General features: G+C 42.6%; 1 protein-coding gene across 1 annotated transcript; it reads right to left on the bottom strand.

Moving 5' to 3' along the window:
• Positions 1-10: 10 nt before the first annotated feature.
• NNMT (nicotinamide N-methyltransferase) lies at positions 11-18,315 on the bottom strand (the record flags this gene model as incomplete). Its single annotated transcript, XM_081099643.1, has 3 exons — positions 11-443; positions 17,228-17,435; positions 18,162-18,315. The coding sequence occupies 3 exons, from the start codon at positions 18,313-18,315 to the stop codon at positions 11-13; spliced, it is 795 nt and encodes a 264-aa protein (XP_080955769.1).
• Between the last annotated feature and the right edge of the window lie 6,755 nt (positions 18,316-25,070).

The following is a 25,070-nucleotide window of genomic DNA, read 5'->3' as shown; positions in this document are numbered from 1 at the left end:
CCACAAGGTGTCATGCAGATCTGCTCAGCTTCTGCCCCACCAGGAAGAAAAGGCCTTCGTTGTTGGCCACGGTGGAAGAATAACTTTGTGAGATCACATCAAACTGCTCGATGGCATAGCCGGCCTCTCGCACAGCAGCCTCGACGGCCTCCTGGTCCAGGGAGAGGCTGGAGAACCTCTGCTCCCCAATCATGTAGTAGCTGCTCTTCAGGGCATCCACGAGCACCAGGCGGCCCCCCGGCTTGAGCAGGCTGCTGAGGTTCCTGAGGGCGGTGCGGTAGGTGGGGAGGTCTGGGCAGGCGGCGTCCAGGCACAGCGTGCTGAGCAGGCAGTCGGCCAGGGGCAGGGAGGCGGCCCCCAGCGGCCGGCTCTGGGTCACGTCACACTTCAGGACCTGCTTGACTGCCCGCCTCAATTTCTCCTCCTTCTCTTGCCCCTTCACTCTGAAACGCAAAGACCAACAAACATTGTGCTACCTCACTCGTGGGGACCACAGATCTCTTTGCTCGGGGCTGAAAATCTCAGCGTTGCCGTGGCCGGTTTGGCTCAGTGGATAGAGCATCGGCCTGCGGACTGAGGGGTCCCGGGTTCGATTCTGGTCAAGGGCATGTGCCTTGGTTGCGGGCACATCCCCAGTGGGAAGTGTGCAGGAGGCGGCTGATCGATGTTTCTCTCTCATCGATGTTTCTAACTTTCTATCTCTCTCCCTTCCTCTCTGTAAAAAATCAATAAAATATACTTAAAAAAAAAAAGCTCAGCGTTGTCCCAAGTGTTGTATCTTTAAGGGAGGAGAAATGAGAAACCTTTTTATATTTTATTTTGTTTTGTTTACAGGAGAGAGCGCGAATGCAGTCCCCCACGACCACAAATATGCAGTTGAGTTTCCCACATGTGGGGAAACCACAGGGGTCAGTGCATCCAGAGTGCAATGGATAAGCCTCTCCCTAGGAAAACACCTTCGTGATCATGGTACCCGCTCCCATCCCCCCACCCCCCGCCAGGTAAGTATGATGAGAAACCATTTTTGTATCTGAATTGTGGACACGTTACCCTGTGCTGGCTGAATCTCTTTATGTGGAAGTGATAATGAAAATACCTGGCTGCCCACTTCTCCACTGGCCTGTCCCCATGAAATTACTCTTTCTCTACTGCTTAGATAGCACCTGGCTCATTGATTATTAATTATTAATTATTATTACCTTGTCCCCTCTACCAAACTGCGAGGTAATGCCATTTGACCGACACATATCAGGCAATAATGGGTTTAAAATGCTGAAATGGTGTTTTGTAGTAGCGGCTGCTTAATGAGGGGAGTGGGGTCATCCATAGACATTTTTAGAAACTCTTAATCACTATCGCACAACTGTGGCCAGGGCCTCTCTAGAGAGAAGAGAACTACTAATTACCCTTCTCAGGCTCCAGAACAGATTGCAGTAGAGAGTGTGTTTTCTAAAGCAGACCGTGTTCTCTGTGGCCTTGCTAGGAGTCCTGTCCTCTTCTGCCAAGTCATTGGGGTTTCTTGAGAGAAAATCAGTCAATGACAGGAGCAGAGGAGGCAAGGGCCGGCGATGGAAGGGAGCGCCTGGATCTTCTCATAAATTGTTAAGGCAGGAAGGAAGGGACAAGCTGGTACATTAAAAAACATACAGAATGCACAAGAGAAACCGGAGGAGAAGACGAAGGAGAAAGAAGCAGCGGTGAGAGAAGGGAAGGAATGAGGGCACAGAGGAGCCCGGATAACAGGAGCACTGACTGGGTGCCCAGCCGCTGAGGAAGTTAATCGGTGAAGCACCGGGTTGCAAGTCCAGGCTTATGTGCAGAGAACACACAGCCCTCGGCTGCAGGAGGGAGCAGTCACTCGGCGGAGAGGGCGGAGGATGGCCCGACATCAGAGCAGGTGAGAGAGAGTGAGGAAGAGGCAGTGGTTTAAATGAAACGTGGAGGTTTACCTCCAGGTGGAATGATCTGAGATAATAGATAATAATGTGGACATCCTATATAAATATTTAATTTAAATCTTAAGCCGACAGCATATAATCAGTTTTTGCAACATCCTTTATATTTATTATAACTTTCCATTTAGAGAGAACCAAGATGGCGGCATAGGTTAACGCCGGAGTTTGCTGCTTTGAACAACTACTTCAAAAGTGAAACTAAAAGACGGAACAGACATCACCCAGAACCACTGGAACGCTGGCTGAGTGGAAGTCCTACAACTAGGAGGAAAGAGAAACGCATACGGACACTCAGAGGAGGCGCAGTGCTGAAGTCAAATTCTGAGGTGCGGAGTGCACGGAGCGGGCTGGCGGCGGAGGGCGCGGTTGGCGTTTTCAATCGGGAGGGAGTCGCAGACTCTGAGCTCCAGATACAGGCGAGTCTTTAGGGACCCAGACTCAAACGGGAGAAGCGGGACTGTCTGGCTTTGGTCAGAGCGAGTGCAGCTTTCTCTCCGAGCTTTGCAGCCATTGCTGGGACTCAGAGAGGCAGAGCCCCTGGGGACAGGACTGAGAGCGGCCATAACTGCTCTCGCCAGCCCACCCTGTTGATCCTGTGCGACCCGCCCCGCCCAAGCCCTGCACACAGGCATTTGCCGGATAGCCTCAGGCAAAGGCTAGATTAGCACCTCCCTAGAGGACAGAAGTTCTCTCACTGCAGACACAGCTGATGCTCATAGCCACGTGGCCTGGAGGTCAAACCCTCCCTGGAATTAGCTACAACAATCAAGATTTAACTATAAGACTGCGCACAAAGACCACTAGGGGGTGCACCAAGGAAGCATAACAAAATGCGGAGACAAAGAAACAGGACAAAATTGTCAATGGAAGATATAGAGTTCAGAACCACACTTTTAAGGTCTCTCAAGAACTGTTTAGAAGCCGCCGATAAACTTAATGAGATCTACAAGAAAACTAATGAGACCCTCAACGTTATATTGGGGAACCAACTAGAAATTAAGCATACACGGACTGAAATAACGAATATTATACAGACTCCCGACAGCAGACCAGAGGAGCGCAAGAATCAAGTCAATGATTTGAAATGCGAGGAAGCAAAAAACACCCAAACGGAAAAGCAAAATGAAAAAAGAATCCAAAAATGCGAGAATAGTGTAAGGAGCCTCTGGGACAGCTTCAAGCATACAAACATCCGAATTATAGGGGTGCCAGAAGATGAGAGAGAGCAAGATATTGAAAACCTATTTGAAGAAATAATGACAGAAAACTTCCCCCACCTGGTGAAAGAAATGGACTTACAGGTCCAAGAAGCGTGGAGAACCCCAAACAAAAGGAATCCAAAGAGGACCACACCAAGACACATCATAATTAAAATGCCAAGAGCAAAAGATAAAGAGAGAATCTTAAAAACAGCAAGAGAAAGAAACTCAGTTACCTACAAGGGAATACCCATACGACTGTCAGCTGATTTCTCAACAGAAACTTTGCAGGCCAGAAGGGAGTGGCAAGAAATATTCAAAGTGATGAATACCAAGAACCTACAACCAAGATTACTTTACCCAGCAAAGCTATCATTCAGAATTGAAGGTCAGATAAAGAGCTTCACAGATAAGGAAAAGCTAAAGGAGTTCATCACCACCAAACCAGCATTATATGAAATGCTGAAAGGTATCCTTTAAGAAGAGGAAGAGGAAGAAAAAGGTAAAGATACAAATTATGAACAACAAATATGCATCTATCAACAAGTGAATCTAAGAATCAAGTGAATAAATAATCCGATGAACAGAATGAACTGGTGATTATAATAGAATCAGGGACATAGAAAGGGAATGGACTGACTATTCTTGGGGGGGAAAGGGGTGTGGGAGATGCGGGCAGAGACTGGACAAAAATCGTGCACCTATGGATGAGGACAGTGAGTGGGGAGTGAGGGCGGAGGGTGGGGTGGGAACTGGGAGGAGGGGAGTTATGGGGGGAAAAAAGAGGAACAAATGTAATAATCTGAACAATAAAGATTTAATTAAAAAAAATAACTTTTTATTTAAGAAGCTTAGCAATAAACATATGAAAAGATGTTTAACATCCTTGGCCATCAAGGAAATGCAGATCACACTCTGAGCTACCATGTCACACCCACTAGGATGCCTGTAATAAAAAAGACAGGTGACAACAAGTGTTGACGAGGAACGGGGGAAACTAGGACCTACACACACTGCTGGTGAGAAGCAAAGGGTTCAGCCACTCTGGAAAACAGTCTGGCAGTTCCTCAAAGATTAAACCTAGAGTCGCCACATGACCCAGGAATTCCACTCGCAGGTTTTTACTCAAGAGAAATGAAAAATATGGTCACACAAAAACTTGTACATAAGTATTTATAGCAGGACTATTCATAATAGCTCAAAGATAGAAACAACTCAAGTGTCCATCAACTTGTGGACTAGATAAATAAAATGTGGTCTATCTATACACTGGACTATTGTTCAGTGATAAAAAAGGAATAAGCAATGGATATGTGCTATGATATGGAAGAACCTCAAACACATCATGCTAAGTGAAAGAAAGCCAGGCACAAAAGGCCACCTATTATATGATTCCAGTCACAGGAAAAGGCAAAGCCGACCAGTGGTTGGCAGGCACTGAGGATGGGGAAGTGGGCGTGACTGCTAATGCACAGGGTATTTGTGGGAGGTATGAAAATGTGCTAAGATTGTGTTGAGGATCGCACAACTCTGTGAATATACTAATAACTACAGAATGGCACACTTTAAATGGGTGAATGGCATGTTATGTGAATTTTATCTCAGTAAAGCTGTTATATGTGAGAGAGAGAGAGAGAGATTGACAGACTCGGAGAGAGAAAGCTTAGCAAGTTATTGGTTTCAGGGAATTCCTACCACCAAGAAACGCACACACAGGGAGGAATTACCTTTGATTGGGGAAAAGTGGGAGGAGGGTGACCAATCTGTCCTGATTGGTCTGGACTTTCTGGTTTTCTCACTGAAAACCCAGGCCGTGGGAGCCCCTCTCAGCCTGGGCCACAGCAGGACCGGTAGTCATTCTAAAAGTGGGCAAACCAGTGACAAAGCTGCCAGCCACCCTGATAGAACATGGAGAAGTTCTTCGACAGGACATTTTAAGAATAAAAAAAAAAACCCAATAATTCAACATAAAGGAAGTCTTGTGTGAAACACGGATTTGAACTGGTAAATTAATATAGTATAAAAAATTTCAAGTACCCTATGGTTAACGTCAGTGTACACAAAAGCTTAAGACGTGGCGACAGTGATGTTTTAACGTGTTAAAAGGTGACCTTTTATCCTGGGGACGTTTGGGGGCGTGTATCTAAGTGACTGCGGCAGAGCAGGCTGGACCTCCAGTACTTGCCGCTCAGGTGAGGATGGCAATTGTTCCCAAACTGTGAGGCACGCTGTGAAGTCTGGAAAGCTCGCAGAGAATGTGCCAATTTGAGAGGGAAATTCGTTCGAAACAGCCACTCTTGTGGATGTTTGCTTGTCCTTGGACGGATAGCAAACACCGGTGAACTCCGTTGCCAAGGCAGCTGCGTAAAGATTACACCTCGGGGCTCCTCAGGGCGGCCAGCTCGCCTGCAGGGAAATGGACTCGCCATTACCGCTCAGCCTCACATTTAGCTCAAGGGGCGCGTAATAAACACACACAGAAGAGCCGTGTGCAGCTTTACAGAAAGCTAACAGCAGTGCGGCCAGCCGAGTCTCTTGTTCTGAAGAAGTACTCTCAAATGAATCAATATGCAAAAAGGGCAGCGATTTCCTCTGTAAATATGCCACCTCTGAAAGCCCGAGGAGCAGGGAGGGGGAGCGGATAGGGTAGCACTCCTGGGAAGAAGGCTTTGGAGCAGGTCTTCCCACACCGAGTATGCACCCCAGATCTGGAGGAGGCCCCTCCTGCCCCATCTCTGCCAGGCAGGTGGCCGATCAGAATCACCACCACCACCACCACCACCACCACACACACACACACACACACACACACACACACACACACACACACACAGGCTTTTATTCCATTACACTCACCTCCCCCAAGCCCAACCCCAGAGGTTCCACCTGGGCCTCCTGAGGGAGAGCCATCAGACGTGTAAAGGGAATAAAAAGCTAAATACGCTTGGATGTCAATGTAAGGATTGTAAGAACAGGCATAATCGTTGGTAAACGTCGGTGCGGCCAGCTGGATCAGCTGAAGGCAGTTCTAGGAGAGAGCGTCTGAGGGGGGTGCACGCACAGTCAGCATTTTACAGGGATCTTTTGAACCTCTATTAGGTGCCAGGAAGAGCTCATGCAGTGATTGTCCACAAAAATGAAAGATGAAAGCTGTGATAAGTGCTAGGAAGGGGAGGGGCCTGGCACGAATGGGGGCCTGTTGGGACTTGACTTGGTCAGAGTGTCCGCAGAGCTCCTCTGCGAAGGGGCCGGGTAAGCCGAGACAGAGAGGCTGCAGCAGTAGCACTGACCAGGCCAAGAGAGCACGGGGTGGGGGTGGGGGTGGAGGGGGGTGGAATATTCCAGTTAGAGGACCGAGCAAGTGCAAAGGCTCGCACTGGCAAAGCCTGCGTGCAAAGGCCGAGGGACCCGGAGAGGACAATGCACTGAGGCTGGGTCTCCGAAGGCCAAGCAGAGCCCGGAGTAAAGGCAGGCAACCGGGGTCACAGGTTGGGGGCAGGCAGGGCTTTACGGACCGCGCTAAGAATTTTGCTTTCTGTCCTGAAAGCCATGGGAAGTCGTTAAGGGATGTTAAAGAAGGGAGGGGTGCAAACAGATTCACATCTTGAGTTAATTATGTTAGGAGGCGAGTGGAGGTGGGAGGCCAGTTGGGAGGGCGAGGATAAGAGCTTACTTAGACCAGGGCAATGGAAAATATGGGAAGAAAGATACTGGTTCAAGAGAGACTCAGGCAGTAAGACAGAACTTTGTGCTGGGCCCGGAACATGACTGCGAGGGAGGTGGCAAGGTTGGCTTCCAGGCCGTGCTTTGTCCAACTGCATGATGGTGCCCCTGGAGGAGATGGGAACACCAGCAACGCAGCAGACCTGCGGAGGATCCTAGCTCGACTGCAGCACACTGGGCTTGAAGCGCTCTGAGACACGAGTAGGATGTTTACAAGTGGAAGGAAATGGCCAGTTGCAGGCTCCCACCTGCCCTGCTCATGTTCCCCAAGAGGCACTGCACGGGAGCACTATGAGGGAAGGGCACTCTCACGCAACGCAGGAATTTTCCCAGGTGCCCCTGAAACAACCCTCCCGACCCTCAGCATCCGGATGCTGAGAAAGAATGTCAGCCTTTACACCACATGGGAGCAGAGGTGCTTGGGAACCGAGGCATTCCACTAGTTCAGGGACCAGATTTGGCACAACTGTGTCCATCTGGGACGATAGACAAACATCATCTCAAACAGATGGGAAATCTGCGTCTAGAGAATATTCACTTCAGAGAAACGCCCCTCGAGTACAGAGGTATGTGGGGAGCTGCTCTGGGGGGGGGCGACTGGGCAGGGCTCGGCCTCCCCGGCCACTGGCTGCCCCAAGGCCGGCCGAGGCGGAGAAGGCCGCTGGCAGAGCACACCTGTTTCTCATCCCCACCTGCCAGCTGCCCTGGCGCACCTGCTGGGACGCTCTGCTCCAGACACCCGTGCTTCCCAAACGGTAAGACGCTGGCCGTTCCCTGCAGACCTTGCATACACCACGATCCTGATTTTGTAGACAGGGAGTGGGGACCAAGAATCTAGTTTCTCATAAGCTCCCAGGTGATGTGGAAGCTGATTGGCTGGGGCCACAAGGCAATGTGCTCCAAGCTCCAGGAGCCAGCGGTTAATTAATGCTCTTTCTAGGAGTTCGTAAGGTAAAACCTCATTTTTTCTCGGTTCATGCTTGAGTAATTAGTTCTATGTTAGTATCTGACATTCTCACTTGATAAATGAATAGTGTGAAAAAAGAATGGGGTGCCAGTGTCTTATAACTTTTAGGCTAGTTATAAAAATGAGTGGTATTGAAATGTATGAGTCACACTCCAAAGGCAGGGGAACGGGAGACAGCTCAAATTGTCTTCGGCAGCAGTCAGGAGAAGAAATAGCTTCAGATAAAAAGGAAATGCTCTCAGGAGAAATAGGTTGTGGGTTGATAGAGGCACTTGAAGATTCAAGAAAGACATCAGTTGAATGGGATCACTATCATTCTCAAAATAGTTGAAGCCACGGGATCTAGCACAAGGATAAGGGTGAGAATGCAGAATTTTCCTGCCAGAAATATAGTTCTTCAGTCTAACAGAGCAATTGGGCAGGGACAGTGTCTTAAGAGCCCGTTGTTGTAAGCTGCTGGTTCTGCATGAGATAAGTGATGCTTTCAGTACCCTGCCAGATTTTCAGGGCTCATTTCTGAATGAAAAGGAAAGGGTTGTGATGGCTAGAGAAATTAAGAAAGTTATAGAAGCCTTCTTGATAAATGATTTGGACCTCAGAAAGCTGTATTGTCTGACAATGACCGAGAACTTTTTTTTTTTTTTACAAACTTTCTGGGAAATTCCTTGTTTATTTAGTAGTAATTTTAGATATTATCCAAATCCTTATAGCTACAGTTGTTTTTCTAGTTAATACTAATTTAATTCTTGGGAACACATAGATAATACAACAGTTTTAAATTACTTTTATTTTGAAGAAGATATCTTCCATTTGAAGGCTATAGCTAGCATAAAATTCTAAGGGGTTTTACAAGTTAAAAATGGCATATGAAAATAGCCTCTTATTTAGAGAGAGAGAGGAAGAGAGAAGGAGAGAGAGAGAAAAAATCCACGGAAGAGTGAAACATCCATCAGCTGCCTCCTGCATGACCCCTGCCAGGGATCAAGCCCGAAACCCTGGCACGTGCCCTGACCAGGAATCGAACTGGCAACATTTCAGTGCACAGGATGACACTGCGCCTCACTGACCAGGACCTTTTCAACTTTCTACTAAATGCCAGGAAAAAATGGAGCAATATTTAAGCAGTATTAAACAATTTTACTTTGTTACTCATGTGAAGGGCAGCAAAAATTCATCCCTATACTGTATATGCATGAGCTTAGAAAATATGTCACTATGTGTATTTCTTTTTTAAATTATTGTTATTATTTTTAGTCCTCACCCAAGGATATTTTTTCTGTTGATTTTTTTAGAGAGAGTCAAGGAGAGGGAGAATTGGGGGGGGGGGAGGGGCACGCACACACATTGGCTGTCTCCCGTTTGTACCCCACCTGAGGATCTAGCCTGCAACTGAGGTACGTGCCCTTGACTGGGAATTGATCCCAAGACCCTTCAGTCCCAGGGCCAACCACTGAGCCAAACTGCAGGGGACTATGTGTACTTTTGGAAAAAATTATTTGAAGACTAGTTGACTAAGAGATGAATCAGAATAAATAATTCAAATAACTAGAAAAATCATATAAAGTGAGCATAAAATAGGTCTGCATAATTGCAAATATAATTACAAAGCAAATGCCCAAATTGATCTTGAAAGGAAACATAAAAATAATACTTTGAATAATAATATTTCAATTTAAAATCCTCAATTTTAGCAATAAAACATTGGGAAAAGATTTGCCAGAAGAACTTTGGGATTCAAAATTTGTTAAAGTCCTCATAATACAGGAAGGAAAAATGATTGGTTCTTACCTGATACTAATAAACTGAGAGAATTTGTCTTCAGCAGAACTGCATTGTAAGAAATACTAAAAGAAGTCCTTCGGGTGAAAGGGAATGATACCAGATAGAAGCCTAGATCTGCAGAAAAGAATGAAGAATACTAGACTGGATAGATATATATACTGTCTTATTTGGATATACTTAAAACTGCTGAACTTAAAGATAGTTAGAATGATAAATAAAGTAATAAAAAACCAAATGCACTACTGACTGCTTAAAGCAAAAATAACTTTTATCTAACAGTTTCTCTGTGTCAGATAATCTGGGCACAGATTAGCTGAGTGCCTGTGGTGCAAGGTATTGTAGTGTTATAGTATAGTATATTCAGTAAAATATATGACAACATGTGCATATGGGGTGGTAGAGTGGGTTAAAGGAATTATACTGTTTTAATATATTACTTTGTTCATGAGATAATAGATATGTTAAATGTATATCATGTAATTTCTAGAAAAATCACATTTACACGCACACAAAACACAAAGTGGTCAAAAGAGGCGCTAAAAGTCAATAGAAAAGATAAAAAGACATACTAAAAATATGTAGACTTATATTAAATAGAACACTAAAAATTATCCCATTCACCAACGAGAAGCAGGAACAAAGGCATAAATGAATGACAAAAGATGGGACAAATAGAAAATGTGTGCCAGGATAGTAGACTTAGATTCAACCTACATTATCAGTAATTGTATTAAACGTAAATCAGCTAAACAATGCAGTTAAAGGCAGAAATTGTCAGATTGGTTCGAAAAGCAAGACCTACAACATTGTTATTTGCAAGAAAAACACTTTAAGTATACAGACAGACATGTTGAAAACAAAAGGGTGGGAAAAAACGTACCATGTAAATTAGTTATCTGTTCTGTATACTAGTAGACTACCCCAAAACCTAGCAATTTAAAATGACAAACATTTATCTGCCAGTTCCTCTGTGTTAGATACCTGGGCACAGATTAGCTGAGTGCCTCTGGTGCAAGTTCTCTCATGAGGCTGCAGAGCGTTGGCCATATCTTCAGACTCATCTAAAAGCCCAGCGGGGAGGAAATTTGCTTCCAAGCTCACTCCTCAGCACAGGTGAGTGAGAGTAAGAGAGAGCACCCCATAAGAGAAGCTGTGGTCTTTTATGACCTAACCTCAGAATTGCTCGCCCATCCTTCTGCTGCATTGTATTTGTTAGAATCAATCACTAAATCCAACAGACAGCCAAGTGGAGAGAGCTCAACAAGAGTTTGAAAACTTGAGGTGAGGATTATTGGAAGCTACCTACTAGCCACACAGACACCAAGCATGAGATGGCTGTTGTGGCCACATTTCAAGACAAAGTATATTGCTGGATGAAGATGGAGATATTTCATAATGACAAATAGTCAATTCATCAAGAAGATATAATAATACTAAAAATGTATGCAGTTATTACAAAGCTTCAATGTACAGGAAGGAAATGTTGACTCATCTTGCGGAGCAAGAGATAAATTCACAATCATAGTTTGAAATTTTAACACCTCTCAGCAATTGATTAAAAAATCATGCAGAAAATTTGAACAATCCTATTATTCTACTGGACTTAATAGATATTTATAGAAACTAAACTGAAACCTGGACAATATGCAATGTCAAAAGCACATAGATTGTTCACCAATGTACACTATATGCTGATCATAAAATAAATCTCTGACTACAAATATTTTAAAAAACATATTTTCATTGATTACAGAGAGGAAGGGAGATGGAGAGCAAGATAGAAACTTCATTGATGAGAGAGAATCATCATGCCCCACACTGGGGACTGAGCCTGCAATTCGGGCATATGCCCTGACCGGGAAACAAACTGTGATCTCCTGGTTCATAGATCAACGCTCAACCACTGAGCTACCTTGGCCAGGCTGACTACAACAAAATTTAATTAGAAACTAATAATAATAAGATATCTAGAAAAAATAGAAATTTTGGAAATTAAGCGACACAATAATAAATAATTTATTGTCAAAGAAGAAATCACAAAGAAAGTTAGAAAATATGATGAATTGAATAATAAAAACATGACCTATCGAAAATCGTGGGATGCAACTAAAACAATGCTAAAGGAAAATTATAGCTTTACACACCTACATTAGAAGAAAGAAATATGTGAAATCAGTGATCTAAGATTCTATTTAAGAAGCTAGGGGAAAAGGGCACATTAAAACCAAAGTAAATGAAAGGAAGAAAATAAGAACAGAAATCAATACAATATAATATGGACAATCAAGAAAATCAACAAAGCCAAGCCCAGCTGGAGTGGCTCAGTGGCTGAACACTGACCTATGAATCAGGAGGTCACAGTTTGATTCCTTGTCAGGGCACATGCCAGGCTGTGGGCTTGATCTTCAGTGTGGGACGTGCAGGAGGCAGCCGACCAATGATTCTCTCTCATCTTTAATGTTTCTATCTCTCCCTCTCCCTTCCTCTCTGAAATCAATAAAAATATATATGTATTTTAAAAAGAAAATCACAGAGGCAAAAGTTGGACCTTTGAAAAGATTAATAAATTTACCAATCTACAGCAAGATTTACCCAGATTTAAAAAAACACAAATTGCCAATTTCAAGAATGAAAGAGGGAAGATTACTACAGAAGCTACAGATATTAAAAGGTTAGTAACGGAATATGTTAAAAACAAACAAACAAACAAAAAAAAACACCTTGTGCCAAAAAGTTGACAAGCAGGATGAAAAGAACAAATTTCTTGAAAAATAGTACTTATCAAAACACAAAAGTAGAAATAGAAAATCCAAATAGCCATTAAAGGAGTCGTATTCTTAATAAAAATCCTTCACGCACATGAAAAAGAACCTCCAAGTTCAGATGGCTGCACCGGTGAATTCTACCAGTCGCTTAAGAAAGAACTACAAACTCTTAAAAAATAGAGGGTGTAGAAACACTCTTAGCTTGGTATATGACTCTAGCATCATGCTGATACCACACCTGCCAAGCATATTTAAATTTAAAGTTCAATATCTCTCATATAGATACAAAAAGAATAACATTTTATGACCAAGGGGTTTAGGTTAATTTGGTTTAAACATTCAAAGTCATCCAATGTAATTCACATTTTCAGAATAAAGGAGAAAAATCACGTGGGACTCTCTCTCAACAAATAAAAGAAAATTTGATAAAATTCAACATTTGGTTAAAAAGTCCCAAGAAACTAGGAATTATAAGGGAACTTAGTCTGATAAATAATATGCATGAAAAAACCCAGAGCTAACATCATCATTTTTAATGATGAATCATTGAACATGTTTTCCTAACATATGGAAAAAGGCACAGATGTCTGCTCTCATAATTTCTACTCAACACTGTTCTGGAAGTCCTTGTCAGTATAATAGGCCAGAAAAATAAATAAAAGGTGGAAAGTTGGAAAGTTGGAATAAAAGTAAAACTTTTTATTTGCAGATGATAAAAGAATGTAAGTAGAGCCCTAGCGGGTTTGGCTCAGTGGATAGAGCATTGGCCTGCGGACTGAAGGGTCCCAGGTTCGATTCTGGTCAAGGGCATATGCCCAGGTTATGGGCTTGATTCCTAGTGGAGGCGTGCAGGAGGCAGCCAATCAATGATTCTCTCTCATCATTGATGTTTCTATCTCTCTCTCCCTCTCCCTTCCTCTCTGAAATTAATAAAAAAAATATATGTTTTAAAAGTTTGTACGCAGAAACCCTATGGACCCAGTTGATCTCAGGCTTTTGGTAGGGGGCGGAAGGGTGGGGTGTGAGGGGCGGGGAGGAGGTTGGGGCCTGGGCACTGTTGGCTGCTCTGCAGGCTCCAGCCTGACCACGCACAAGGAGCCCAGCCCGGTTACTGCTCTCCTGCCCCGGACTCTCTCATTCAGGAGCTCCGGCCTGAGGCAATGGTGTGCGTTCCTGTACATCCTCATTCCAGTTCTGCTCTGGGTCTACAAAAAGTTCCTGGCACCATGCACGCACCCTGTGGTCTCCCCATTTGTCAGTCGTCGGTGGTGTATGGCCTAGAAAAGCTACCCACCAATCCAATGATAAAAGCAAAGGCAAAGCAGACTCTAAAGATGCAGACACAAATGGGTACCAAAAAAAGGACCAACGGAAGTCTCTGAAAAAAAGACTAAAGTGTCCCAGCGGACCTCAGGTTTTCACAATGGACCCGAGAGTCTCTGACCTTTTCCCCTTAGACCAGATATTGGATAGTTTAGATATTTACCTGATACTAATCAGGAAATACATGGTATTTGTATCTACAATGTATTAGTTATATTTAATGATCTCATTCCCAAGTCCCTTTTCCATTAAGTTAGCTTTCATTTCTATTATTGTAGTTTCAGTAATTGAACAAATAGACATTGGTGCCAGTCAACACTTACTAAGTCAGCACCCAAACATCTTCGGGGCCTCTAGCTTTTGAGTGGGCGCTTCAAATCTGAGTAGAGCGTATTTTTACTGTGAAACAGTGCAGTGAGACTGTGTGGTGAAATGAGTTTGGGGAGATGATAATGACTTTAAACATAAAGTTATAATCACTGCCCAACACAATGGAGCAGCTCATCTACAAGAGAGATAGCAAAGACAGGAGCTAGAGGAAATTTCTTTGAAAAATGTAATACCTCTTAACTTACATAAATGTGTAATGTATATTATAAATTCTAAAAAACAAAGAAAACGGCCCCTATGGAATCTACAAAAACACTCATAAATTAATTAATGAAGTCAGCAAGATCACAGGACACAAGGCCAATATACAAAAATCAATTGTATTGCTATATAGTAGCTAATAAAGTAAAAATTAATAAAATAAAATTAAAACATTTTAAAATAAATTTAACAATAGCATTCAAAATGTGACACAAAGGAAAATTTTAGCAAAATAAAACATGAGAACTACAGAATATTGCTGAGAGAAATGAAGTCTTAAATAAGTGAAGAAATAAGCCATGCTCACACACTGAAGAGCCAATATACCCATTCTCCTAAATTGATCTGTAAAGTCAAAGAAATCACAACCAAAGTTATAAAGAATTGTACCACCAATGAGTCACCTTGCTTATTTCCATTTGACAATTCATGTTTGCTAACAATAAGTGTAGCAATGATACGTAAAGAAATGACGATAAAGTGTAGAACACCCTTAATAGCTCACAGTTAGCAAACAGTTGAAAGCATATGGGAGGGTTAAAGAACAGACTTTAGAGTTAGCTTTAGAAGGAAAGGAGCACGCTGGTAACTAGATGGCAGCCAGAGGTAAGTTCAAGGACAGGGAAATGACCATCCTCCAGAGGAAGAGGGTGGAGGTGGCACATTCCTAGGGACATGTAAAGACCACATTTCCTTATATTTTCCCCCGAGATTCAGGACTATTGCCTCAATCCTCCTGTTTTTTGAGTTCAGGAATATGGAAGTCACCATTGATATGTGATACCAACGCTTTTCCATCCTATTTAAAAAATGCATCTTAAAATCATCTACCTCTTTCCATCACCTAGTCCAGACCACCACCATCTCTTACCTGGATTTAAATTGTCTCCTTTCTGCATCTCTCATTCTCCTCTAACCCCCTCTCATCCATTCCCACACAACAGCCAGAGAGATTTTTACAAATGCAAATTGGGTCACAGCACTGTTTTGGTTATTCCTCTATGCATTCCTGTTATATCTGAAGTCAACAATCTTTAACTTGGTCTTGAGGACCCAAGTGATCTGGCACTTGTGTGCCTTCCTGACGTGAGTTCTATGAGACAGGGCCCTCCTCCATCTCATTTACCATTCCATCCCAGTAGCTAGCACTGCAGCACATCATAGGTGGCCAGTACAGGTTTGTGGAAGGAAGGGAGGGAGGGAGGGAGGGAGGGAGGGAGGGAGGGAGGGAGGGAGGGAGGGAGGGAGGGAGGAAGGAAGGGAGGGAGGGAGGGAGGGAGGGAGGGAGGGAGGAAGGAGCTAATTTCTTTAATCATGTGTAAAAGTGTCAGTGCTTGTTTTTTGAGAGGTCTGTCTTGCCAGGAAATTAGAGTTCTTTCTAGACCAAATCTTGAGATATGTGAATTAAAAATATATATATGCTTTCCTGTTGTGAAAGAAAAGGAAAGACAGAGGATGTGGTGCAATACACAAAGTGTGCATTATATGAGCAAAGGGGGGAATACAGGGCAAAATGGACGGGGGAAGGAAGAGAGAGATTTCATGTAAAAATTAAATCCTTGGGGAAAGACAGAAAGAATGCACCAAAAACACACACAAAAAAAATAACCACAAGAGCAGGAAAAAACAGTAAGTAAACTGAGCAAGTAGCAGACAGGGCCAGCAGGATCCTAGGAAAAATACTAAAGTAGTATTTTTTTTAAAAAAAAATATATTTTATTGATTTTTTTACCGAGAGGAAGGGAGAGGGATAGAGAGTTAGAAACATCGATGAGAGAGAAACATCGATCAGCTGCCTCCTGCACACCTCCCACTGGGGATGTGCCCGCAACCAAGGTACATGCCCTTGACCGGAATCGAACCTTGGACCTTTCAGTCCGCAGGCCGACGCTTTATCCACTGAGCCAAACTGGTTAGGGCTAAAGTGGTATTTTTATGCAGTTTGCAAAGGAGTTGTTGGGGTCTCAGCAGTATGCGTAGCAGCAGACATGATGCTCTAGGACTGAAGATGGCTGGCAGCAGAGTGGAGGCACATCAGGACAGGAGCACAAGGCAGTGAAACACAGAACTGCCACCCCTGCCCAGTGGACTACTGCCAGTTTCCCATGGGGGAGAAGGAGCACTTTAAGCTAGATTTGTGGCGTAAGCTCACTTGTCGATAAGGCGGGGTCAGATTTTGGTCATGAGTTGTGAGTATGTAAAGCTCTCACTTTATGGATGGTGAAGTAACAAGTTTCTTTCAAATAACCCCTTTATGCTGCAAATCTCAGTTTAAAAATAGAGTCAGCCAAACCGGTTTGGCTCAGTGGATAGAGCATCGGCCTGGCCTACGGACTGAAAGGTCCCAGGTTCGATTCCGGTCAAGGGCATGTACCTGGGTTGCGGGCACATCCCCAGTGGGAGGTATGCAGGAAGCAGCTGATCGATGTTTCTCTCTCATCGATGTTTCTAACTCTCTATCCCTCTCCCTTCCTCTCTGTAAAAAATCAATAAAAAAAAAATAGAGTCAGCTTTTTGGGGTATCAGCTTAGCCACCCTCACAGCAGAATCCTGTGTGCTTGAGTGGCTAGCAACAGGATGGCACTAGGGGGACAGTTCTGACACCCAAGAGCTTCTGGTGAGGAGCTGGTTTCACCTCTTGAAGTTGTCCTAAAACAAGGCCCTAAGGTACCTGGCCAGGACACTGAGCCCACACAACGGCCTGGAAAGCTCTATTCCTCTTGGCTCGGTGTGCATCTCTTCAGCCCTCTACCTGTGTTCTGGTGTGTGCGCACACCTCCCCCATCTCCACCTCATTCTCTATTTGGATTTCTTTCTCCTTTGCTTTTCAACTTGGACTTTAAGGATAATTCTTGGTTCTGAAAAACAAACTGTCACCCAAGTCCCCTCAGAAAGCCCAGAAGCAGAGCCCAGTTTCTCTACCTGTTCCCTTCGAGCTCACACACATAGGTCACTACTGGGGACCAGTCGAAGGCCCCTGGCTCCTTCTTCAGCCACTTCTCTAGCTCCTGCAGGTTCTGATCAGTGTAGTCAGTAGCAATGATCGTCTTGAAGGATTCACAAGCAGAGAGGAGCTGATAGATGGTGGGGCCAGAGCCAATGTCAATCAGGAGGTCTCCCTTCACGCCAGCTGGTTGAGAGGAAGGAATGAGGAAGGGGAATTAGGCTTTATATGGTGGCGGTAGAGCTGACTTGCATTGCCTTTGCCGGCATTATGATGGAGAGCCCCACGGAGGGCCCCAAAGACAGAGCCCCTCGATCATCTCACCACTTAGATCATCGTGACTATTCTGTCAAAGTCTTTTTTTTTTTTTTTTAAACAGACTTTCATTTTCTGTTCCCTCATCTAGGGTGGAGGCATGCTGCTCAAAACTATTAAGGAATACTTTTGGGGGAAAGTGTTGTTTTTTTAAATTTGAGTTTATATAATGTCTTCATCCAGTTCTTCATATGTTGGGAGGTCTTTATCTCATGCATATTCACAATAGTCCATTGAGTTAGGAACAGAATAAGTATTAGAACCTCCATTTCTTAAGTGATCAATCACAAGAGTTAAATGGCTGGCGCTAGTCACAGAGCAAATCCATTTAGAATCAAGGACAGAACTCCCGTCTTCTGGTTTCCCTCTAGTGTGACCCAACAAGATAATGGATATAAAAGCACTTTGTAAACTGTAAAATATCCACACCAACATTAGTTTTTATCTTAGCTACATAAGAAGGTGATGCCAAAAGGGCTGTTAAAGAGCAATGACTAGACAAAAATTCCAGTCATGCCCTGAGACTCTTATCTATATGACTCACATTTTGGGGGGTGGGGAGGGGAGATAGGAGACACAGACAACAGACAAACTTACCCACACAGAATATATTGAAAAGCTTTTTCAGAAGAAGCCTAAGAATCTGGTTTTCTGCAGACTGTGTGGACCCAAAGCTGTAATATTTTTCTAGGTAATCTCGAGGGTTAAAATGGCTCAGATAGGTGTCCTTGGAGGTGAAGCCAGACTCCATTGTGCCTCTCTCCTATGCCACCTGTCCACTACCCTACCTCCCTCTCCTCCAGAAGCCAGGGAGTCCCTGCAGAAATTGTCCTCCTGAGTCTCATGTTTTTAACATTTCCTCTGTCAGTTCAGCCCACCCCTTAGAGATAGGTGTTTGGTTAAACACTAACTGAGAGAAATGTACCAAAAAAGTTTGGCTGTTCTAGGAAGTGATGAAATTCCCTGGGAAGGCATCCTTACAAAGGGGGGAGTGGCAGGGGCAGAGCCATGAGCTGCATGCAATATTGGTCAAGGGGTAAAGTTCAGCTTGGAGGGATTATAGACAGGAGAGATCAACTGAGCTCATCGGGGAAATGATTTAACTCACAGAAGAACTACTAAGTCCAGCGAGGTGGGTCATCTCCCCACAGGACATCATTCTTCCTTCTTACAGTGATTATCCCAGGAAAGAGAGTCACAAAGAATGGTTTAAATTTAAACAAGTTAAAGAAAAGAGGAGAAGGACGAGGATAGGAAATGCGTTCAGGGCTGAAGAATGTGGACTAAAGAAGGAGTCTCAGATGAGGTCTGGAAAAAGGAAGAGTGAAGGAGCAATTTAAAAATCCTGAATGAGGAGGGATGTGATATGGTGGTAGAATAGGTGGAAGCTACACTCACCTCGTCCCAGGACCAAACTGGAATTACAACTAAATTATAGCATAATCATCCTGAACAACCAAGTGAAGACTAGCTGGAGAGAAGTCTTATAACCAAGGATTACAGAAGTTACATGGCGACTGCCACTCACCGGGGCTCCAGCAGTGGGGGGGGAGTAGCAGACTAGAATCGCATGAGGAGAGACTGGGGTTTGAGGCTCTGGGAGGAGCTGAAGGGATAGCTGCCAGGATCCCCATGCTGGGTCATTCTCCCACACCACAATGCCATCTTTCTCAAGGGGAGCATTCCCCTCTGTGTGGCATCGCCCTGGGGGAAGCAATAGCCCCACCCTCTGGACTCCCTCTCATTCCACATTGTGGAGCTTACAGCCTGCTGAGGAGTACAGCCAGAGGTTCTCTCAGTGACTGAGCCTGACAGGCAGCTAGCAGGTGGAGGTAGGCAGAGGCAGATCTTGGGGTGCCTTAGGACTTTAGCTGACCTGCCCCTGGACCTGGTGCTGCTATAAACCAGCCTTGGTGTGCAGCTTGGTCCTTCCTGTGCACACCCAGCAGAGGTAGCCACAAATTGTGGCTTTCTTGTGCCTCCAACAGGCAGCATCTTATATTGGCCTGCATCAGAGTCTCTCACAAGAGGCTCAGAATCAACACACTCAGTGGCCACCTTCAGAAAACAATCCCATTCACAATTGCTTTAAAAACAATAAAATATCTAGGAATAAATGTAACCAAAGATGTAAAAGACCTGTGCTCACAAGATTATACACTGTAAAAAAAATGGAAGAAGATACAAGTAAGTGGAAGAATATATAGTGTTCATGGATAGGAATAATTAACATCATAAAAATGTCCATGCTAGCCAAAGCAATTTATAAATTCAATGCAATTCCTATCAAGATAGTATTTCACAGAACTAGAACAAACATTCCAAAAATGTATATGGAACCACAAAAGACCCAGAATAGCAACACTAATCATGAGAAAGAAGAACAAAGTTGAAGGAAATATGCTGCCTGATATCACACTATACTAAGCAGCCATAGTAATCAAAACAGCATAAAAATAGACATATAGGTCAATGGAGCAGAATAGAGAACCCAGAAAGAAACCCACCCTTTATAGTTGATTTATATTTGGCAAAGGAGGCAAAAACATACAATGGGGTGAAGCTAGTCTATTCAATAAATGGTGTTGGGAATATTGGACAGATATATGCAAAAAAAATGAAACTAGACCACCTTTTTACACCATGCACAAGAATAAACTCAAAAGAGATTAAAGATTTAAATGTTAGAATCAAAACCATAAAAATCCTAAATGAAACATAGGCATTAAAATCTGCCATTTTTCATAGCAATATTTTTCTTATATTTTTTTAAATTAATTTCAGAGAGGAAGGGAGAGGGAGAGATACCTGCTTTTCCACAAAATACCGACTTCTGCACATGGGCCACGAAGTTTTAATCGCACCTTACGTGCGCGCCTGCACGTGGTATTTTGTGGAAGAGCCACACTCAAGGGGCCAAAGAGCCACATGTGGCTCGCGAGCCGCAGTTTGCCGATCACGGAGTTAGGGCCATACCAATTACCTTTAAAGAGTGGCAAGTACACTGAGAGCTGACTTTTTTTGGATGGGGGTTTGGGAGGGCAGGAAAATAATGTTGTCAATAGCTTAAAACAAGATACCTGTTAACTTAGAATTATATAACCAGAAAAAGTCTTTCAAGATTTGGGACAAAATAAAGACACGTCAGACCAAAAAGGCGAATGTTTGCAACTCTCCAATATACCAATAACCTATTTCAGACAAAAGGAATGTGACCCAAATAGAAGGTCTGAGATGCAAGAAAGAATGAAGAACAAGTAAGTAGGCTAATATGTGGGTGATTCCAATAGACATTTGAAAAATAATGCCATATGTGGTTAAAATAAGCCAGATAGAATTAAAATACACAGTAACAATAGCCTAAGAATTTCAGGGGAGGGTGACTACATGGAGTCGAAGTGTTCTAGACCTGTGTAGGTCCCAGGAAGGGTAAAGTGTTGATTGTCTTTAGACTTTGATAAGTTAGCTATGCTTGATGTCATTCTAAGCAGATGATGGTGCCTGCCCACATTCCGTCGGCACTTACCATGGCCACACATGTCAATGTTTTCCTACAGCAAGCACCTGAGACTCCGCCTGAGGGATTTCTCTGGTTGCAGGAGTATATTCAGCCTCCATGTAGGGCAGGCCACTAAGGATAGGGAGTTAATGGAGCTAATGAAAGCTCAGTTCTGAATAAATGTACCAGCTTCCTTGCTTGTGGGATGGGAATGCTGAAACATGTTCTCCATGCTCTCCCAGAGGTCCCAGCTGCCCATAGCAGTAACTGGTTCATCAATGTAGCCTGCACCGGCTTTTTTTCTTTCTGTCTCACTGTCTCATTCACTCATTTAGTGCTTCATGGGATCCAAAGTAAAATACCTACCAGCAATTTAGGCATCACAAAAATAATATAATCAAATTGCATTAACTTTGGAATTAGTAGAGGAGAGGAAACGGAGTGACCAAAAACTTATCAATTCAGAAGAAGACAAAAACTGAGAGAAAAAGAAACACAGACCTGTCAGAGCAAATACAAAGTATAAATTAAGAAGGTCATTTATTAAAACAGACAAAAACATCAGTAAATATATGTAACAGCAGGATTGTTTAAAATAAAGTATAGTTAGCATACAATATTATATTAGTTCAAGTGTACAACATTTATATTCCTTATGATGTGATCACCACAATAAGTCTAGTAACCACCTGTCACCATGCATAGTTATTATGATAATATGGTACTAGAGGCCCAATGCACGAAATTCGTGCAAGAGTAGGCCTTCCTTCCCCCAGCTGCCAGCACCAGCTTCCCTATGGCACCAAGGACACAGGCTTTCGTCCGGCCATTGTTAGGTACCCGGGACCTGGGCTTCCCTCACAGCCCTGGCTTCGTCCAGAAGGTCTTCTGGAAGGATGTCTGGAAAGACATCCAGTCTAATCAGCATATTATGCTTTTATTATTCTAGATTGACTATTTTCCTTGTGCTTTGAACAGCAGCTTTAATCAACTTACTTAATGGACATACATAAAATATTGCATCCAACACCCACACATTCATGTCAAAAATATAGAGGCCATTAATAATTACTATACTGCTCATAAAGCAGGCCTCAACATATTTCAAAGGAATAAAGTTATATAGAGTATATCCTCTGACCAATGCATTTAAGTTAAAAGTAAAAATTAAAAGATAACCAGAACAATCTTATTTGTTTGGAACTTAAGGAAAGTATTCATAAATAAACCATGGGTCAAAGAAGAAATCATATTGAAAATTATAAACCTTTTTGAACTGAGTGATAATAAAAAATACTACATATCAAAATGTGAAGTGAAGGCAGTATTTAAAGGGAACTCTATTTCTCAAATGTGTATACTACTAAAAAAGAAAGATTGAAAATCTATGAGCTTATGAAGTTATGAAAGAACAGCAAAAAGACATATGTAGAAAGAAAAAATAATACAGAACAGAAATTAATGAAATAAAAAGCTAAGATACAATAGGGAAGATCAGCAAGGCCCAAAAGTTGGCTCCCCGAAAAGACTAATAAAATTCACAAGTTTTTGTTTAGAATGATCACCGAAGAAGAGAGAAGGCACATATACCCAATTTTAGGACTTGAAAAGGGAACCTCATGGCAGACAGTTACAAGATAATAAGGTATTATGAATTACCTTATGCCAATGTATTGAAATTTTAGATTTACCAGGTCCTAAGTAAATATATAACACTTACAAAACCCGAAGAGACCATCAAAGAATTTAAACTGAAAATTGTTCCTACATAAACCTTCAGGGCAGATGGTATAATCTGTTATATATACATATGCAGGCAGCCTGGCATAGAATAGCTTTTATTTAGAATTCATAACTTTGTTTAGATCAGTGGTTCTCAACCTTCCTAATGCCGCGACCCTTTATACAGTTCCTCATGTTGTGGTGACCCCCAATTTCATTGTTACAAATTGAACATAATTAAAACATAGTGATTAATCACAAAAACAATATGTATTTATATATGTGTTTTCCGATGGTCTTAGGCGACCCCTGTGAAAGGGTCGTTCGACCCCCAAAGGGGTCGCGACCCACAGGTTGAGAACCGCTGGTTTAAATTAACCTGTAAACCCCTTTAGTCCACCCTAACCACATCCTGCAATTTGCTCAGAGTTTAACAGAAGGGCTGAGACTTAAACTTTCCTCCCTGACAGATGCCCTCCCTGACATTGACGAAAGCCAGACCTGTTTTTGTTTTGTTTTGTTTTCTCAGGGAGAAGCCAGGAGGATTTGCCGAACCAGGGGGCTAATCTGTCTCAAACCAGCCGTGGCTGCCCACAGCGGCCTGCAGGAGTCTACACTGACCTCTGCATAAACTTTTCTCATTACACCCTCATTACAATACCCAAGTCTCCCCCCAGGCAGAGGTTTTCTGCCATTTCCGACAGGTGATGTCTGCATAGGCATGTTTCTAACTGCGCATGTGATGACGAAGTTCTCCTGGACGTTTAGGCATAGTTTCCTCGACTAGCAACTGCTGAGTAATTGGCCCGGTTCAGTTTGGTAACAATAGCTTCACAAATGAGTTCTGCCATATAGTCAAGGAACCAATAATTCTAATCTTACATAAAATCTTTCAGAGAATAGAAAAAGAGAAAACACCTTTCAACTAATTTTAGAAGTTTAGCGAAACCCTAATTTCAAGTTTATTTATGAGAAAGAAAAACTGTAAGTTGAAATCACTCATGAACACAAGTACTAACTTCCTAAATAAATTATTGTCTAGTCAACAAACTAGCAAACATGCACATGGGGTCTACTTTGTTCTATCTAGGCACTGGTTTAAGCATTTCGGACATATTCCTAGAGCTGATAGCAGTTCTGTGAGTTAGGTCCTATTGCCATCCCTGTTTCAACATACCAGGAGGCCGAGGCACAGAGAGGTTAAGTAACTTGCCCACGTTACCCTGTTAGATGGTGGGACAGCCAGGTTTCTTAGATCTGACTCAAGCGGTCTAACTCAAAGCCTATTCTTTCAGTAACTACACTATGACCACAGTGGGTTTATCCCAGGAATACAAGAAGACTTACCATTTAATAATCATCAATTAATATGTTATCACATTTACATATTAAAAAAGAAATACCTTCTGATTCAATCAATAGATATGTAGAGGAAAAAACTCAAGTTCAACATCCATTCATAATAAAAACAGCTCTTGGCAAACTGAGAATAGGATGGAACTTCCTTAATGTGATAAGGATTATCTACAAAAACTTTAACAAACATCATACCTTATAATGATTCATTGTAAAGCTTTCCCTTAGACTTGAGGACAGAGACAAGAATGCTAATGGTTACCAGTTTTATTCAATATTCTATTATAGTCTGGGACAACACAGTAGATAAGGAAAATAAAAATATAAGGATTGGAAAGAAAAAAGATAAAACTATTATGATAAGCAGATAACAATGATGGTATGTATGGGAAATAAAAAGTAATCTATAAATAAATTACTAGAATTAATATTAGTTTAGCAAAGTTTGTGGATATAAAATCAGCATAAAAATCAAATTCATTTCTAACAGGCAACAGTTATAAAATGAAATTTAAAACAGACTTCACTCAGAATGGCATTAGAAAATATGAAGTATCTACGAATAAATCCAACAAAATATGTACAAGACATTGATGGAGAAAATTGTAAAATTTTATTGAAAGACATTAAAGAAGACCTAAATAAATGGAGAAATATACCACTTCATGGATTAGAGTACTCAACATTGTAAAGATGTCATATCTCTCCAAATTGATTTATAGACTCAGTAAAGTCCCAATTAAAATCCCAATAGGTTTTTGTTGGAACCTGACAAGCTGGCTCTAAAATTTATATGTCAGTGCCAAGGGCCAAGAGTAGCTACTCTTGAAGAAGAAAAATAAGGTAGGAGGACTCGCTCTATCAGAAATAACACTTATTATAAAGCTAACGTAATTAAGACTGTGTGGTATTGGCCCAAGGGCTGACAA

The sequence above is a fragment of the Myotis nattereri genome (genome assembly GCF_964212035.1).
Source record: "Myotis nattereri genome assembly, chromosome: 9".
Lineage (NCBI taxonomy): Eukaryota > Metazoa > Chordata > Mammalia > Chiroptera > Vespertilionidae > Myotis > Myotis nattereri.
The sequence above is the reverse complement of the archived record's forward strand: the minus strand, read 5'-3'. Positions and strand labels throughout refer to the sequence as shown.